This window comes from Rhincodon typus, chromosome 9 (assembly GCF_021869965.1).
Source record: "Rhincodon typus isolate 14 chromosome 9, sRhiTyp1.1, whole genome shotgun sequence".
In the NCBI taxonomy this organism is placed as follows: Eukaryota; Metazoa; Chordata; class Chondrichthyes; order Orectolobiformes; family Rhincodontidae; genus Rhincodon; species Rhincodon typus.
This window is the reverse complement of record NC_063340.1, coordinates 23,828,587-23,848,744: the sequence shown is the minus strand read 5'-3', so window position 1 is coordinate 23,848,744 and position 20,158 is coordinate 23,828,587. Positions and strand designations below refer to the sequence as shown.

The window sequence follows — 20,158 nt, the reverse complement described above, 5'->3', positions numbered from 1 at the left end:
AGGTTAATACAAGGTAAGGTTATGTGGGGTTAGGGGTATTTATGACTTGGCTAGAGTGTTGGCTAATCAAGAGAAAGCAGAGAATTGGGTTTAAAAACAAAACAGTGTTTTTCTGGTTGGCAAGATGTAACTAATGGGGTGCCGCAGGTTTCGGTCCTTGGGCCCAACTATTTACAACCTATGTTAATGACTTGGATGCAGCGATAGAAGTACTATAACCAAATTTGCAGATGACATTAAAATAGGTTGGGAAAGTAAGTTGTCATGAAGAAATAAGAATTTACAAATGGATATGGATTGGTTAGGTGAATGGCCAAAACTTGGCAGATGAAGTGAAAGGGTATCATCAGTTTTGATTGGAGGAATAGAAAGACAACTTATGTCTAAATGGAGAGAAACTTCGGTGGCAAAAGTGTTAGCAACAAGAGCTTGTCTAAATCCTATCAGTGGCAGTTTGGTTACCAAAGTGGATTATGTACAAAAGACAGTGCTCTTCCCTTGATCTAAAAAAGGACCAAGAAAGCATTGTGCAGCACAGGGAATCTTGCTGTCTAATTAAGAAACTTTGATTTTTCCCAAAATACCTTCTTTGTACCTCAGGGACAGGAATGGCTGTTAGAAGTTCCAGGATTTAGATGCTTTAAAAGAAATAGGGAGGGTGATAAAAGAAGTGGGGGAGTGGCATTGCTAGTCAGGGCTAGTGTAGCAGCTACTGAAAGGCAGTTCGAGAATGATATGTCTGCAGAGTCAGTTTGGGTTGACGCAAGGAACAGGAAGGGAGCAGTTACTTTGGGGGCTTTTTACAGACCCCCTAATAGTTGCAGAGAAGTGGAGGAGCGGATTGGGAGGCAGATACTGGAAAGGTGCAGAAGTCACAGGGTTGTAGTCATGGGTGACTTCAACTTTCCAAATATTGATTGGAAACTTTTTAGTTGTAATAGTTTAGGTGGAGCGGATTTTTTCCAGTGCATTCAGAAAGGATTCCTGACACAGTATGTAGATAGACCAACACGAGGAGAGGCCACTGTGGATTTGGTGCTTGGCAATGAACTGGGTCAAGTGTTAGACTTGTTGGTAGGAGAGCATTTTGGCAGTAGTGATCACAACTCTGTTACTTTTACAATAGCCATGGAAAAGGACAGGTGCATATGGCAGGGTAAGGTTTATAATTGGGGGAAGGGTAATTACAACTCTGTTAGGCAAGAACTGGGTAACACAAAATGGGAACAGATGCTGTCAGGGAAGAGCACGATAGAAATGTGGAGATTGTTTAAGGAATGCATACTGCGTGTGCTCGATATGTTTGTCCCTAGCAGGCAGGGAAGATGCAGTTGAGTGAGGGAACCTTGGTTCTCCAGAGAGGACGAATGACTGGTTAAGAGGAAGAAGGATGCTTATATAAGGTTTAGGGAACAAGGAACGGACAAGGCTCTAGAGGGATACAAGTTACTCAGGAAGGAGCTATAAGGGGGCATGAGAAAACCTTGGCAGATAGGATCAAGGAAAACTCCAAGGCTATTTACACGTGCGTGAGGAATAAAAGAATGACCAGAGAAAGGGTAGGGCCGATCAAGGATTGTAAAGGGAATTTGTGTACGGAGCCTAAAGAGATAGGAGAGGTCCTTAATGAATACTTTTCTTTGGTATCCATAACTGAGAGGGACCTAGTTGTAGAGGAGGACAGTGTGAAACAGGCTGGTAGGCTAGAGAAGGTCGATGTTAGTAAGGAAGATGTACTAGGAATTTTGAGGAAGTTGAAGATAGACAAGTCCCCCGGGCCTAATGGGATTTATCCAAGGATTCTACGGGAAGCGAGGGAAGAGATCGCAGGGCCTTTGGCGATGATCTTTTCATCCTCACTGTCCACGGGTACAGTGCCGGAAGATTGGAGAGAGGCAAGTGTCATTCCCTTGTTCAAAAAAGGGAATAGGGATAACCCCGGAAATTACAGGCCAGTTAGTCTTACGTCAGTGGTGGGCAAATTTATTGGAAAGGACTCTGAGAGATAGGATTTATGATCACTTGGATAGGCACAGTTTGATTACTGATAGCCAGCATGGATTTGTGAGGCGTAGATCATGCCTCACAAATCTTATTGAATTCTTTGAAGAGGTGACCAAACACGTGGATGAAGGTAGAGCAGTGGATATGGTATACGTGGATTTAAGTAAGGCGTTTGATAAGGTTCCCCATGGTAGGCTCAAACAGAAAGTAAGGAGGCATGGGATAGGGGGAAATGTGGCAGATTGGATTCAGAATTGACTGACCCTTAGAAGACAAAGGGTGGTAGTGGACCAAAAATATTCAACATGGTGCTCAGTTATGAGTGGTGTACCACAAGGATCTGTTCTGGGTCCTCTTCTATTTGTGATTTTTGTAAATGATTTGGATGTAGGAGTGGAAGGATGGATTAGTAGGTTCACGGACGATATGAAGGTGGGTCGAGTTGTGGATAGTGCGGAGGGCTGTTCTAGGTTACAAAGGGACATTGATAGAATGCAGAGCTGGGCTGAGAAGTGGCAGATGGAGTTTAACCCTGAAAAGTGTGAGGTGATTCATTTTGGAAAGACAAATTTGAAAGCAGAATACAGGGTTAACGGAAAGATTCTCGGCAGTGTGGAGGAGCAGAAGGATCTTGGGGTTCATGTCCGCAGTTCCCGGAGAGCTGCCACCCAGGTGGACAGAATTGTGAAGAAGGCGTATGGTGTGTTAGTTTTCATTAATAGAGGGATTGAGTTCAAAAGCAGTGAAGTTATGCTCCAGCTATATAAAAGCCTGGTTAGGCCACATCTGGAGTATTGTGTCCAGTTCTGGTCGCCTCATTAGATGTGGAAGTGTTGGAAAAGGTGCAGAGGAGATTTACCAGGATGTTGCCTGGAATGGAGGGAAGGTCATACGAGGAAAGGTTGAGAGAGCTAGGGCTTTTCTCTTTAGAACGACGAGGGATGAGAGGTGACTTGATAGAGGTGTACAAAATGATCAGAGGTATAGATAGAGTGGACAGCTAGAGACTTTTTCCTAGGGTGGAGGTAGCTATTACGCGGGGACATAGTTTTAAAGTGAGTGGGGGTAGGTATAGGGGAGACGTCAGAGATAGATTCTTTACTCAGAGAATGGTAGGAGCGTGGAATGCATTGCCGGAGAGGGTAGTGGAGTCAGCCTCGTTAGGGGCATTTAAGCAGCTATTACATAAGCATATGGATGATAATATAAGGAAGGGGTGGAGGTTAGATAGACCTTAGGTTTAGGGTAAAAGTTCGGCACAACATTGTGGGCTGAAGGTCCTGTACTGTTCTGTGTTCTATGTTCTATACCTAGTCTTTTGACTTGATAGGGAAATTCCAAGTGTCGATCTTACGTTTTCCCCTGCTGCAAATGTAGTAACTGCCTAGGAGGAGGGTCCTAGAGAGAATGTTGACATGTTCAGATGCAGATTTCTGTGCTGCAGTAGGAATGCCTCTTTGACACTGACATGATTGCTTGTATGACACTGCACCTGGTATTTGAGTCAGATTAGATTGGATTAACGTGATTGCCAGGAGGAAAATTCCATATATTTTATTGGAATCACTTTTTTAAATTGTTATGTACGCAGAAGAAAAGGTTATCAGGCTCATCACAAACTCTCCATGTTCTACACCCATCCCTGTGACCATGCTGTGCTTCTCCCAGAAGTAAGGCAGGAAGGAGACAGAGTAACTTGCAGTAATTCCGCTTTATCCCCGTGAGGACAAGCAGGCAATCCTCAGGAAACTCTGAGCTGGTCATTATTCAAAATGTCTTCAGTCTGGCTGCAATAGTTTTTCACAAATATGCCTCACACCTTAAAGAAAAACTGCAAGAAAGCAGCCCTTACTCCTACTATAAGATAGTTATTTTGAACTTCGAACGTTCTTAAAGTTTTGTCTTGTGCATATTCCATGACGCATTCTGCTTTCCCAATTGAAATATTGCCCTGTAGTTCTGTTCAACCACATCACCTCAAAATATCTTATCCAGCTGTATGTTATGAATGTTTTTAATAATTTTAAGATCCAAATCAAATCTGACAAGCCTGTGCTTTTCCAGTTAGTATGGATGTAAATGATCAAAGAAAAGTTTACTATATTTGGGCCAGCGATCATCCCTAGATCATCTTTGCCTCTTCTTTTGATCCAATATGATTGAGATGTATGGGAATCCGAATGATGTGTCACCGATCACTTGGTGAACTTCTCTGCGAGCTAATTTATACTCATTGGTCAGTGCAATAGAATTTAGGACCCTGTTCATCTTGGCCACAGCACCCAAACATTTAAAGTGCAATCGATGACTACCTTTAAGTATCTTCTTTTTACATCCATGTCCATTAGAAACATGAATTTTGTGGATATGTTTACGTAATTGTGCATGATTTTATCTTGCCGGATGTACAACCACTTCTCCAGCATCTTAAAATCAAGTGGTTATCCTTTTTCTTCTAAGATTCTATTTGCCAACTTTTGTTGATAGAGTTTAACGACTGTACTCTACACTTTAATTTGATAGGAAGGAACTTGGCATCAATCCTGGATATACCATCAGGAGGAATTTTTTTTTGAATAGACAGTGTATTCCTGCCACAATCTCTTTTTTAACTTGGGCATAGAAACTTCCAGTACTTGGTGGCATCTGAATGATTGGAACTTCCACAGTCAGCTTAAAACAAAATCCCAAAGGAAATACCTGATTCATTGTGATGCGAATCCATCAGATATAAGTTCTATTACTCAGCCTGAAGTTAAGATCTAGAGTTCTGTGTTTGTTATGAAATTTATTCAACTGTATATATGTGTATCTGTGAATATGATACAGATACAGCAGCCCAACTTACCTAAAACCACAAAATTTGCAGTCACATTGCTTTTTGATTAATATTATTCTCTTTACTGTTCTTTCAATCTTGGTGGGTTAGTCCACAAGATGCTCAGTTTTCGATCTAAGTTTCTCAAAGGAGAGGAAAAGGAAAGCAAAAGCTTTAAGTACTAAGAAGTTGCATTTAGTTCTGTGTCAATGGTAGATTAATTCACTTGTGCCTGGGCACTGAGAATACAGTAGCTCAAAATATGCTCTAGTGCGAGGAAGAATTTGATGTCTGTAGCAGCATTTATCAGGAACACCTTTACTGTCAGAAGAACACTTGAGTAGTTTAGAAGTGTTATGGACATTGGATTCATACTTTCTTTTCATTTTTAGCTACTGATTGATAGTGTTGGTACCAATGCTTGAATTATGCCTGCTGAAGCGTTGCACTGTACTAGTTTACTTTCATTGTACTTATCCAAGTTTTGAGTGAAAATTGAATTGGAGAAGTGTCTTTTGCAAATAATCTTTCTTCCTTTACATTTCAGAAAAGGTGACTGTGCCAAAGCAGCTGACACCTAAAGACAAGAACGTTGAAAACATAGCTGTAATCAGTGATAAGCATGAAAAGAAACTACGCTCCAATATGCGAACAACAGAAAGAGACCATAAGAAAACAGTGCAATGTGCATTCATGTTAGACCCTATTACTGGGTCTTCTGCAAAGAATTCAATTCCTAACAAGCCTTACCTCTGCCTTAGCTGTAGTAAGTCCAACTCTCCAGTTTCGGTGCCTGTTAGCAGACCGACACGGCAGACTTCTAGAACAGATTGCCCAGCTGACCGCCTGAAATTCTTTGAAACTTTGCGATTACTTCTTAAGCTTACCTCCGTTTCTAAACGAAAGGAGAAGGAACAGAGGGGTCAGGAAAATACCTCTTATGAATTGAACAGATCAAATGAACTTATTTGGCTGGAGCTGCAGGCCTGGCATGCAAGTCGTAGCATAAGTGATCAGGATGTTTACCTTTACACTGCACGCCAAGCTGTCCCTGATATTATTGATGATGTTTTGAACTTCAAAGTAAATTATGGAAATCTGTGTGCTTGCAAAAGAGATGATTATGTTGACGCTGCTGGAGATGATGAGATTTTTCAACAGAAGACGGAATGTTTTAGGACTTCAGGAACACATGTCTTTGGTCACAATGTTTATCAGGAGCACATTCAGTGTCAGAGAGTTGCATTTGAGCAGGTTAAAAGTATTATGGAGCTGCTAGAGTCTGTGGAAGCACTTTATCCGTCATTGCAGGCCCTCCAGAAAGACTATGAGAGGTATGCTGCAAAGGACTTTCAAAGCAGAGTGCAGGCACTCTGCTTATGGCTAAACATAACTAAAGACCTGAACCAGAAATTGAACTTAATGCGCACAGTCCTGGGCATTGAGAAATTGCCAAACATTGGCTGGCCAGTGTTTGAAATCCCATCTCCTCGTCCTTCTGGAGCAAGTGACCCAGATGAGGAAGGGGAAAATAGTGACAATTGCTCACAGACTTGCCTGTTGGAAAATGAAGATGCACAAGGTCATGAAAATGAAATCACTGAGTCACAAAATGACAGAGAATATAGTGCATGTAGGCGCAAAGCAGGGGTACACGTTCATTTTCAGTCGTTGGATGGTTTCCCAAAGACATTTGAAAGATCCATGTCTGAAGATGAGGCACCATTAATGGGAAATCAGTCTACTGAGTGCCCATCTGACATTAATGTCAACAGAAATTGTCAAACCTCTATTTATAGGCCTTTTGTTGATAAAGCACTGAAACAAATGGGATTACGGAAGCTCATAATGAGACTTCACAAGTTAATGAATGGGTCCCTACAAAGGACTCGAATAGCACTGGAGAAAGATGTTAGTACACTGGAGGTAAGAGCGCTGATTTACAGTCAAAACAATGCTGAAATTGTAAAGATTTTCAAAATTTTGTTCCAAGACATTAGTCGTATTTTAAATCTGTTTTTGCCTTTTGTGACATGTTGTTTAATACCTTTTAACTAATATTGAATGGTAAAATTCTCACCTATCAGAAAAATACAGACAATGAGTGGTATGAAAGTAAAAATATAAAATGTTGACAGTATTAGTTTGCCAAACAGCATCCATAGAGAGGAAGAAGTTAGCATTTCAGGTTGATGAACTTTTATGAGAACTAGAAGACATCAGTAATTTAACAGGTTTTCAGGAAGAGCAGACTCGGGGAGTGTACTGGGAAGAGTGAATAAGAAGTAAAGGACAGCCTGTGATAGGGCGAGGATGATTAAATACAGTAAAGGATAACGTTGGCAAAAGAGATGGTAATGACACAAATTGAGTTTAGAAGTCAAACATGAGTAGGGAAACAATAACTTGAAAGGCACTAACTGAGTGTGAAACATCCTAAGGCATGTCACCGGGGTGTTGCCAAGACACTAAAGCACTAACATATATGTTGCAAAAACAGATGCTAATGTCGATTTTGAGGAATGCAGATAGTTTTGGTATAACGTGATAGCCACGTTCCCGTGGGACCTCTCACTATAGAGAATCGTGCCATAGAAAATCACTGCAGAAAATCGCTAAATCTGTACAGCAGAAAGCCCACCTTATGCAAACAGTGTTCACTGATTTGTCAATTGTGTTAGCGCCAATTCGCATTGATGAAAAACTTGTAATAGCAGAACTACCTGGATCTTAATGGAGAAGAAAGAGGTAGATAACTTTTAGTGATGATCCAGATCCCACAGTCCAGGCAGCTGAGGGAATTTCTGCCAGTGATCGAACAATGAAGATTTCGTGTGCGCAAGCCATCAGGATTGGAGGAGCAAAATTTTAGATAATTATAGGACTAGAAGAAGTTTGAGATAGGAAAGGATAAAGCTGTGGAGGACTTGGGAAATAAGGATGAGGAGTTAGAGGCTTTACTGGAATACCAACTATTGTAGACTGGCTACTGATGCCCGAATGGAATTTAGTGTGACAATGATTATGCGGTCACCATTAGGCTAGCTTTCCATTAGTTTTCATTGAATTCCTATTTCAGCACCTGCCATTGTGGAATTTGAACAAGTCCACAGAGCATTAGCCTACCATTCTGGATTACCAGGGACATTACCATTGCCTCCCCATATATAATATTCCCACTTTAGCTTTATATCAGCAAATTTGGGGCACAAATGGTCCCTTGGCACTTCCAGTGTAAAATTCGTACATTGCAGTTTTCAGGCTTGTGGTTAAAAAAAAGTTTGCCTGCCAAATACCCATATGTGCAAAAAATGTAATGGTGTTGCTGATATTAAAATGATAGACTTAGGAATTGCAGAGAAACTGGTATAGGTGTAATTTGCATTCTAATTTAAAATGTCAATTACTTTTTTATTTGGATTAAAACTTCTAATTTATTTCATTTTTTGTATGCTTGAGAAATAAAGAATGCAGTCTTGGGGTGGATATGATTTATGAAAATAAAAATGATTGCAAATTCTTTAGATTTCACTTCCACCTCTTGAATTATTTTTAAAATTGTCATATCAGCTGTACAACCATAAAATACATTATAGTAGCATTCCTTAGGTAGTTTGCCCTGCATTCCAGGTTGTAATGTAGGCCAAGTAAAAGTCTTATGATTTTAAGATGAGAGTTCTGCATTTTCTGAAGAGAATCTATTTTGTTGACACTCTGGCAACAGCACTGAAAACTTGTGCTCCAGAACTTGCTACACCCCTAACCAAGCTACTCCAGTACAGCTACAATGCTGGCATCTCCCCGACGATGTGGAAAATTGCCAATGTGTGTCTTGTACACAAAAAGCAGGACAAATCCAACCTAGCCAGTTACTGCACCTTCAGTCTGCTCTTGATCATTAGTAAAGTGTTGGTAGGGGTCATCAAACGGCTTCTGCTTAGCAATAACCTACTCAGTGACACCTGGATTGGGTTCTGCTAGAGCCACTCAGCTCTTGACTTCATCACAGCCTTGATTCAAACATGGAAAAGGAGCTGAATTCCGGAAGGGAGATGAGAATGACATCAAAATGTCATTTGACCAAGTGTGGAACCAAAGAGTCCTAGCAAAACTGGAGTCAGTGGGAATCTGGGGTCAAACGCACGTTGGTTGGAGTCATACGTGGCGCATAGGAAGATGGTTGTGGTTTTTGGAGGTTAGACATCTCAGCTCTGGGACATCTGTGCAGGAGCCTGTCAGTATTGTGTCCTAGACCCACTATCTTCTACTTTATCAATGACCTTCCCTCCATCATAATGTCAGAAGTTGGAATGTTTTGCACTATTCCCAACTTCTCGGACACTGAAGCAGATCATGTTCATATACAACAAAATCTGGACAATGTCCAGGTTTGGGCTGACAAGTTCATGCTGCACAAATGCCAGCAATGACCATGTCCAATAAAAGACAATCTAACCATCACTCTGCGACATTCAATGCTGTTACCACCATTGAATGGCCCACTGTCGACATCCTAGGGATTACCATTGACCAGAAACTTAACTGGCCCTGCTATATGAACAGTGGCTACAAAAGCAGCTCAGAGGCTAGGAAGACTGCAATGTATAACTCGCCTGCCTGACGCGCCAAAAGCCTAAAAGGCACAAGTCAGGAGTGTGATAGAATTCTCTCCATTTGCCTGGATGAGCACAGCTCCAACAACACTCAAGAAGATTGACAACATCCAGGACCAATCAGCCCGTTTGATTGGCGCCATAATAACCACAAGCATCCACTCCCTCCTCCACTGACACTCAGTAGCAACCATGTGTAATATTCATAAGATGCAAGACAGAAATTCACCAAAGACCCCCTTACACCTTCCAAATCCATGACCACTTCCATCTAGAAGGAAAATGGCAGAAGATACATAGGAACACCACTACTTGCAAGTTCCCCTCCGAGCCACTTGCCATCCTGACTCGGAAATATATTGCTGCTTTTTTTTCACTGTTGCAGGGTCAAAATCCAGGGACCCTCTCCCTAACAGTATTGTGGGTCTGCTGACAGCATGTGAACTGCAGAGTTTCAAGAAGGCAGCTCACCAGCAGCTTCTGAAGGCCAACTAGGGATGGGCAATTAATGCTGGCCTGCCAGCAATGCCCACGTCCTACACTATAAAGAAAAATCATGTCTTTGTCATGTTAACATAATTTTATTACATAAATGGGCCATTTGATTCTGCAGGTCCATACTCTTGTTTATACTGCACACAAGCCTTCTCCCACTCCTCTTCATCCAACCCATCACTGTATCCTAATCTTTTCTCCTTTAAGTTTTTAGCAACTCTTGAGTACATGTATACTGCTCACCTCAGTGAGTGGTTGCAAGTTCCATGTTGTAACCACTCACTGGGAAATTTCTTCCTCATTCTCTCTTGGATTTATTAGTACAGAGCTTATGTTAATGGCACCTAATTATGGATACCTCCACAAATAGAAATGTCTGTTACTTTTAAAACTTCTCATTGTCTTGAAGACCTTTTTCTAACAGCCCATCCTTTGGTATTCTGTGTTCCGAAAGAGTGCCAGCATGTTCAGATTTTCCTGATAGGTATAATTTACAGTTTTAATATTCCCGTAAATCTCTTTGCATTATTTCCAGTACTTCTATTTCCTTTTTACGATATGGAGATGCAAACAGTTCACAATAATCTTAGAGTTGTTATAACTTCTCTGCTTTTCATTTCTGTCCCTCTATCACTTTGAGGCATTGTTTTGAGGGACATTTCAAATGGCAAGAGGCTATTTATCCTGGGTAATTTTAGTGGTGTATTCCTGGCCTTTGCTTCTTAGTCATCATTGAGTGAACAAAGTCAACAATAATAGGAAGAATATTGTTAAACTTGAGAGGGTGCAGAAAAGATTTACAAGGATGTTGCTGGGACTGGAAGGTTTGAGTTTATAAGAGGAAGCTGAACAGGCTGGAGTTCTTTTTCTTGGAGCGTTGGAGGGTGAGAGGTGACCTTATGGAGGTTTATAAAATCATGATGGGCATGGATAGAGTGAATGAATAGCCAGGGTTTTTTTTTGTTCTTAGGATGGTGAGTCCAAAACTGGAGGGCATAGGTTTAAGGTGAGAGGGGAAAGATTTTAAAAAGGACCTGAGGGGTAACTTTCTCATGCAGAAAGTGGTGTGTGTATGAAACAAGGTGCCAGAGGGAAGTGGTGGAGGCTGGTATAATTACCCATCCAGATGCCTTTTAAATTTGTATGTGAAGGGATATGATCCCATTGCTAGCAAATGGGACTAGGCCAGATTGGGATGTCTCATTGGCATGGACAAGTTGGACCGAAGGGTCTGTTTCCTTTCTGTATTACTCTGTAATAATGGGTAATATCTTCTTGAGCTTTCTGCCCTGAATGAACTCTGCCACCAACACTTTCTTTCATGACAGACGTTGGCATAAGGTTACATGGCATCATTCAAGGATTGTTCATTTTGCCGGCATGAGAAGGCATGTTCTCCATATGGCATCTAGCATAGTGCAGATTGTGACACTGACCACACTCTTGCCAGCAGCAGTGTGTGGGTGTACCTCCAAAGTTTTACAGTTCCAAAAACGATGGCCTGGCACACATCAGCATCCCTTGCACAAGTAACTATCAGAAATTGGCACTTTGCCCTGTTGCTAGAATGATTTCTTCCCATCCGAGATATACCAGAAACTGCTGAGGCTGGATTTGAAGTTGTTAAACTCCATCAGCTTTGGAACATCTTTTGGTAAATGCAAAATAACAAAGACTGGAGACCTACTCAAGAACATCCTCCATGATGCACTTCATAAATTCAGCAGAAGTCTGGAAGATACTTTCCAGGTGAAAGATATGGAGATATTGCCAACATAAACTGGATCAACTTATTTCAAGAAATCCAGATGTCTTCAATAGTGCAAAGCTACAAAATTTGTAGAAAGAAGTTGAGGATGTTTGGTCTTGTTGTAACTAAAGCTGCCACTCTAAAGTTTGCAGATGGTGAAATGCTTTCAGACAGAAGTAAATAGATATTTCTGTGAACTGTATTTCTGGTGTGATGGATATATCAGAGACCATGCTTGAAGCTCTTGCACAATGTCCTGTCATGAATGAGTTAGATCGCCTGACTGGAAGAGGGCATACAGTTCTTAACAAGCAGGCAAGTGTAAGGATGGAATCCCGGACAAACTGCTCAAGTCAGGGAGTTCCATCAATTGCCATACCTTTATGACCTTGACCACTTTTGCTGTGCCCTGTCATTCCATAAGAGATGTATGATGCTAAATCATTTTGCTATACAGGAAGATTGCAGAAAACTGCAACAAAATACGGCATCTATCTCCTTAGTATTATGGAGAAGGTTTATTCCTAAGGTTGTACTTGCTCCTTAACTTGCAGTCCTTGCCGCAGATTCATGATGAGCACAAATGTTGTCTATATACCAGCTGTAAAAGAAGTTTAAGGAACAGGACATAGCACTTGAGTTCTCACGGGTCTCAAGAAGGCATTTTGACACTCTTCACAAGGAAGGAGTTTACAAGATTCTGGGGAAAATAAGATCAACAAAGCTTATCAGTATGGTCATCTACTTCCATGACAACTTGACAGGCGAAGACCGTCACACATTCAAAAACTTTTTGTTGAGTGAAAGTTGGTAGGGTCAGGTGATCAGTTGGATACCCAGAGATCCACTTCAGGGATGTTTGCAAGAGTGAAATGAATTGCCTTTGACATAGATTATCACACTTGGGAGTCAGTAGCTGATGACAGGAAAATGACAACACCTGCTGTACACTAGTGCACACCATAATGACCAGTGCCTATAGCAGTTTGCCAACAGACTAACGCTGAAAATAACTTCATTACACTTGCCAGAATCCGCACATTACCAGAATTGCGCTCTTCAGCCAGCAGCAAAGATGCACTATATGCCTGGTGCTGCTCCTAGCATGTGTTTCTGCACTCCTCATTGACTGAGTGATAGGAAACCGAATATTGGACTATCTTGTGTCTGTTTTGCTGCTGTCCTTATTATTCCAGGACTTCCAACTTTGCTGATCAGTCTGTGTGGCAATTCTGGAACTGCATGTATATGACATTAGAATAATTACTTCTGTTGATCCTCTCTATTACCTTATCAAAGCCTCCGTGTAGTCCGTTAAAGGAGCATTTTCCCTGAACGGATCAGTGCAATGTTACTTTAATTAATTTACATTTTCCCATGTGATGACTAATTTTGTCATTAAATATCATTTCTAGGAGGTTCCCCACCAGCATGGTTGAACTGACTGGCTTGTAGTTGCTTGGCTTGCTGTCACAGCTTTTGTTTTGAACAAGAGTGTAATGTGTGTGATTCTGCCATATAGTGGCACCTACTTTTGAGATAAAGGAAGACTCTGCTGTCAATCGTAAAAGCAATGAAAGGCGTCATCAACAGTGCTGTTAAGTAGCTCTTAGTCAGTAACAGATGTTCGCTGATTCTCACTCCTACCAGGAACATGATAGATGTTGGCCAGTATCAGGCATAACTTCTAAGATACTGAAGCAGTCTATGCAAGTAAGCTGTGCACCACAAAAGGTTCTAAGCAATCCCCACCTCCAGCTAATGAGCGTCTACCCATTCCCCATCCCCACAAAATTCAGTGGTACTTAAATTATTGACACCTCCAGCCTCAACATCCTAGGTATCAGTATTGATCAGAAGCTTAGTTGGATTGACCACACAAGTGCTCTGGATACAAGAGCAGTTCAGACATAGCAAATCTAATGCAGGTAACTTGTTTCCTGACTGTCCCAAATCTTTCCACCATCTACAAGATTCGAGTCAGGAATGTTATGGAATATCAGTTACTTGGATGGGTGTATTTCTACACCTGAGAGACTCAGCACTGTCGAGGACAAAGTAGCCTACTTGATTGGCAACCCATCCACTGCCTTTAACACACATTTCCTCAACCTGCAACATTCTGTACCAAACATACTATTTACAAATTGCACCATAAGTATTTGCCAAGGCTCCTTCTTTCAGATGTTAAATCTGTCGCCCAGTAGAGGTAGCAGGTGTATACGAACAGCACCAGCCGTGGGTTTCCCTCCGAGTCCTGATTTGAAAATTTATCACCATTCGTACATTGTCACAAGGTGAAAATCCTGGAGCTCCTTCCCTTAACAGAACTGCAGATGTACCTATACCACATGGACTGGAGCTCTTTAAGATGGCTCATTAAACATCTTGAGGGTAATTGAGGAAGAATAATAACAGACTGTTAAAACTAATTGAAATTCAACTTCTGTTATGATAATCTACCACCTGTCATTCAGTGTCCAAGACGTGAGATATCATTATTGTGCACTCCATGCAAAATGTGATATAAATTGATACTCTGAGTTAAGCTAAAGTTCTTGGTATTGTTATTGAAAGATCCGATATGAAAAACTGTTGAGAACAAACATCTTTGTTTCAGTCGTGTATCACGTGTTTGCTAATGCCAACTAATGTTGATGGGATAATATTGGTGTTTGCTTTATTATTTGCAGCATTTGGTAATGTCTTTTTGTTCTGTTGTGTACTTTGGCTCTAGGGCCTTCAGGACTGATAAAGGATTGTCGATCTTAACAATAACTCTGCTTTTCTGTCCCCAGCTGTTGTCTTATCTGCTGAGTACTGCCAGCCAGCATTTTCTGTCCTTGCTTGGAAAGCCACTTTGGATACCTTGTCTTAGGCTGGCAGAGTTCATGGTTGCTTTACAACTGAGATGCAGCCTTGAACAATTGTTTGTTTTTAAAAGATTGCAAAATGTATTTGATAATTTAGACAAACTGAACCTCAAAGGCTAATTTACAAGGCATCTATTGAGTTAGAATTTGGATCATCTCCCTGAACTTCCCCGGTTGTAGTGAATTTCCAATTTCCCCGGTTGTAATGAATTTTAACTGTCTTGTTTTCGCCAGACGTTTTGTTGTCGTAAGGAAAAAATGCAGTCTGTAAAAACTTTGTTTTGACAATTGTCAGGACTTGGATCTTTAATTAACTAGAACTTGTTCAATGAAATGAATTGGGTGTTTTTCTGAAAATAGCTGTAATGTTAACTGCAAATGTCATAAACAGCATATGAAAGTCAGCTTCTTGAAGGCACGGGAACAGATCTAATAATGACGGCAATCTAGCCAGATAGTGATAAAGTAGAAGGGGTAAGAGAAAAGTAAGTGAGGGTGAGCAAGGAGAGAGCAGAAACTACTGTGTGGCTTTGGAGGGGAGGAGGACAGTGAGAAAAGCAGTGGTGGACAAGGAAGAAGATGGCATTAGATGCAGAGGTGAACAGTTAGTGGGGTTTAGATAATGGCTAGAATTATATGAACTGGAAAGGTTGGAGAAAGGGGACTTTGATAGAGTGCTACTGTGTGAACTGATTCTAATTGTAGCTAGGGTATTCCTCGAGTGGGATGGTGACTGAAGTGGCACTTGATGGCCTGATTGGTCTGCTGTAGATTTTTTTTTGGTCTAAAAATGTATCGTAAAATGTGGAATAGCTTAAAATTTGCTTTAGAATTTTATATGTAAAGACTGTAATTTTATTGAGGGAATGTACACCAACTTTGTCACTAATGTTATCCCTTCTTGGGTTTAGTGTGTTTACCCAATGGTAAGTAAGTAGGTGGGGAATTCCTATAAGATAAGTTACAATGTACATGCAATGACTTGATTTACCTTCCATTTGGAAATTAATCAGGGCAAAGGCAAATTGTTAGTTAAATTATTGCTAATTTCTTGAAATTTGTATAAATCTACTTATCACTCCTTCAAAGAGAAGGGAGAATAGGTACATCCGGGATAGTAGTTAAACAGATACAATGGCAGATACCATTTGTATGTCATCTTGTGGTGTAGAGGGTGTGGTCCTGCTTCTGGATCAGGAGGTCTTGATTCCAGTCCCATCTACCAAAGAGATCTATCATAACATGTCTCAATAGGTTGGCTGAAATACTTGAAAGCTATTTTGTTACTGGTCAGATACTGTCCACTGATTTCCTATGTCAGAACTGAAGGTTGAACCAGGTTCACTCCATTGTTAAAGCATGCAGTTATAAAGTTACAGTCTCTTTTGTTTATATTACAGTTCTCTGCTGTTCCGGAACCTTTGAGCTGCCATGACTATCTGCCTGAATTGTCTCACATGTCTTCCTGCAAAGAGCAGAAAGGCAGTACTGTGTCCTGGGAACAGCTGGAAGCTATGGAACTCCCATCTTTCCAGCCTGCTTACTTGGTTTTATGTCGAGTTCTCCTCAACGTTATTCATGAATGCTTGAAACTGAGGTTGGAGCAGAGACCTGCAGGAGAGCCATCATTGCTCAGCATTAAACAGGTAGCCTATCAGAATAATCTGTATCATGGAGTAAAAGTTAAATTTTGTGCCTGCTTTCATAATTCTCTTGGAATTTGTTGTGTGATTTCACATATATTTTCTTTTTTTAATGGCATTGATCTGCAAACTTCCGTAGAAAGTTCACTTTCTATTTAGAGTACTCTGTAACTATGATTAATGTATCTGCTGGCATGGAATTATCCCTTCTAAATAAAACAATTTAAGCTGTTTTTAGAACTGTCGGTGTTTTCCATATTTTTGTAGAAAAGACATTTTTTGAATGTAAGCTAATGCTTCTTGTCACAAGAGCAGAACATAGAACAAAGTGCAAATGTATGATTAGTTCAAATAAATTACAGTAAACGAAACTATTATGTTTAAGCTGTGCTGTAAATGGACTAATGGTTTTTTTAAAAATAGTTTCACTATAAACTGTGTATTTACCTTGATTCAGTACTCTCTTTGTTTTCTGATTGTAAATCTATTGGAGTGGTGCATCTTGCACTTTATGTAATTAGACTTCTGTGCTTCCACTCAAATTTCTTTTTGGGCTGCATAACACTGGACGCATGAGCTGATAATGATCCAGGAAGGGCAGCAGGGATTTTGGACCCGTGATGAATGATGGAGATATGTTTTTAATCTTATCGATGTGAGTTAAATAATGAAAAACAAATAGGAGATGGTGTGTGAATATTGAAATTGATGAATTAAGAATCTAATCAGTCGCCCTGTTATAAGAAGGATATTATTAAGCTAGAGGGGGTTCGGAAGAGATTTACCAGGATGTTACCAGGTATGGAACGTTCGAGTTATAAAGAAAGTGTGGATAAGCTGTGACTTTTTTCACTAGAATGTAGGATGTTGAGAGGTAACTTATATAGAGATTTATAAAATCATGAAGGGTATAGATAGGGTTAATGGTAGTTGTCTACCAAGAGGATTGGCTTAGAAGAGAAATATGGGAAAAGAAAAAGGGAAAAAAAAAAATTTTTCAATATCTTTTTAAGAATAATTTGTCTCCTTTCTGGGCTGAGAGCTCGATCAAAACCATAGTGATCATTATGTCATTGAAAGGAACTGTTGAGATCAGGCCCAAATGTTCTGCATTGAATTTGATGTGCAGTTATAGCCAAAAAAGGCAAGCTGTCAAAAAGCATAGAGAAACTTCAAGTTGGAGTGTTGCTTGCTTTAGAGAACATAGTATAAATTGACTAGTATCTTCTGGATATCTGTAACTCGTGGTATGTCTCCTCCAGAATCTTTTGACAGATACATACGATAATAACATTAATGCATCATTTTTCCAACAAGACTTGGCTTATGTTTTTGCTAGAAAGCTGTTTTCAAAGCAATTCAGTTACAGTGAAGAAATTAGATATTTTGAGCAGCTAGTGTGTTGAGCTCATATCAGAAACTAATAATTTTGTAAATGAAGCTGGTTTTAACAGGCAAGAAGACTTTGTTCTAACTTATGGTCAGTTTTCATATGGCAATCACAGGGTTTCGGCAGGCAATAATATTCTAGAAAACAATGTGGATTTGATATTGAATTCCTCGGAGATCCTATTGGCCCCTGCAGTGCTCACTCCTATGTCAAACTACATTTTAACTTTTAGAAAGTCCTGGCAAAACTCAACAGACCTGGCGCTACCTATGCAGAGGGAAGGGTTCTCTCTCTATCTCTCCACGGATGCTGTCCGACCTGATTTTTTCCAGTGCTTTGATTTTATTTCAAGTCTCCAGCATCTGCGGTATATTGCCTTTTACCAAATGATATTAGATCATTGTTTTCACCAATTTTATCCCTTCCTGTCCTCTTCCTCTTGTTGATGTTTTGTTGAAATATCATTCAATGGACGCCAGTTTTCGTTTGGCTCCTTGCTCAAGTGACAGCACTCTGTGTACATGTCATCAGGTTTTAAGTTATAAGGGAGGTTTGATGGCCAAGCTAATCCTGATGTCACCTTGACTTTCATACAGCTAGCAGGAGTCTCTTTATTTTTAATGATAAAAGTTCAACGTCCTGATTGATATTACCTATGCTTGTGCATTGGACTTGATATCGATTTATGGTGCCCTAACATCAACCTGCTTGAAATCAGCTAATTCAGAATAAAGCAAATTTTCGTGTTGACTCAAATGGAAATTTTAAAGCCGGTAATGACTTATTACATGTTGACCTTGTCAAAGAACTCTTATGTATTTGGACTTCTCAGTAAATGTTTCTAAATTCTGCATATAACGGTTATTTGTATTACAGTTGGTCAGAGAGTGCAAGGAAGTGCTGAAGGGTGGTCTCCTTATGAAGCAGTATTATCAATTCATGTTGCATGGGATCATGGATGAATTCCAGCGACAGCAGAAAGTTAATAGCAATATCGATGAATTCGAGGAAGATCTACATAAAATGTTGATTGTGAGTATATAGGTAATGATTTTGATAAATAATGAGTTAAACTGGGTTTTTTTTTTCCTGTTTTAATAACCTGGTCAAAAAATATTCGGAAATGCATTCTGTTACTGTTGTCGTGCCTGAAAATGGATTCCATAATGACAGCAACAGAGAAACTGACTAACTCAATTTAAATTTACTTTAATGCCTTTTGATTAGTGATGTAAATCATAATCTTGTTTATAAAGATTTCACACTGATACCATGTCAAACTGCCCCTTCCATCATTTCTTTTCCTTTCTAAAGGTTTGATCAGTTTTTGCTTTACTTCAAGCTATGCATTGTTAATGTTAGTATAGTTTAAGTATCTGGCTTTTATGACTGCATAGTATTAATCTTGTAGTAGTGATTTATGTAAATTTTTATCTACAGTTATTTTTGTCATATGAATTATAAATGCCTAAGTTATTAGAAATGATGTATCACCACCTTTCTACGTTGTGATTTCAATCACTACACAATAGACAACTGCATCTACAGCTGTTTGGACTCTGGAATTCAGTCCCTAGTCTTCCACTTCTCTATCTCTCACCTTTTTTAAGATTCCCTTTAAAATCATCTTTATTGAAATTTGTGTTCTAATATCTCCTTATGATGTTCATTATTAGTAAAGTTGTGAGATGACATGACTTAAAGTGCACCCCCTCCTCCTTTCAATCCCCACCATGATGACGTGTTATGGTGGAACTGTGTGTTTGAGTGTGTTCTGCATGACAGGCAGTTCTGTTTCCAAGACTAACAGGCATTGGTGTTCACTTATAATTTTTCTTCTCCTTTGATAACTTATTATAACTTAGGTCTTTAAATTGTTTATTTCGCAGTGTCCTCATCGGCAGTGTATACATAACATAGCTTGGAGCTAGTAACTATGTTGTTGTATAGTTCTATTGCAGCAAAAGCAATACTACATGGAGTGTACCTCCTGGGGCAGACAGGAATATGAGTGTACTGGTCCACAGTGCTAAGATATGCCTTGTAAAGTTTGGATAGTCTGCTTTCTGTGTCAGAACTTTTTTTTCCAGTGCCGTGCACAAGTTTCCTTGGTCATTACAGGTTTATTTTGATTATATGCGGAGTTGGATACAGATGCTGCAGCATTTACCCCAAGCTTCCCACAGTCTGAAGAACCTTCTTGAAATAGAATGGAACTTTACCAAAGAAATAACGCCCTGCATACGAGGAGGAGAGGCCCAAGCAGGAAAACTCTTCTGGTAGGATCTTTGTTATTACAATTACTGTAAAAAGTTGTTTTTTTTTTTTAAAAAATGTTATCTAGTTGACAGCTGAATAGATGGCAGTGCAAGATTTTCACATTTTAAGGTTTTGTGATCCAGATTAAAAGCACTATTGACTAAACGTTACTATTTTACGGAACTTGTACATAAGTGACAACAGAATTTTCCGTTTCACTTATACTTCTGTTTTTACTTTTAACATAATCAAAAATTCAACATCACAAGTGCAGTTTGCACTGCCCCTTTTAAGTGGTCGTGCCCCTTCAATT

At 39.9% G+C, this 20,158-nt stretch overlaps 1 protein-coding gene across 1 annotated transcript in view; it reads left to right on the top strand.

Moving 5' to 3' along the window:
• Nucleotides 1–20,158, top strand: part of map3k4 (mitogen-activated protein kinase kinase kinase 4) — a 174,450-nt gene that overhangs the window by 57,245 nt on the left and 97,047 nt on the right. Inside the window, exons 3-6 of the mRNA XM_048600947.1 lie at nt 5,370–6,748; nt 15,954–16,199; nt 18,463–18,618; nt 19,708–19,865. Coding sequence (XP_048456904.1) covers nt 5,370–6,748; nt 15,954–16,199; nt 18,463–18,618; nt 19,708–19,865 — 1,939 coding nt within the window. The remainder of the gene's footprint in view (nt 1–5,369; nt 6,749–15,953; nt 16,200–18,462; nt 18,619–19,707; nt 19,866–20,158) is intronic.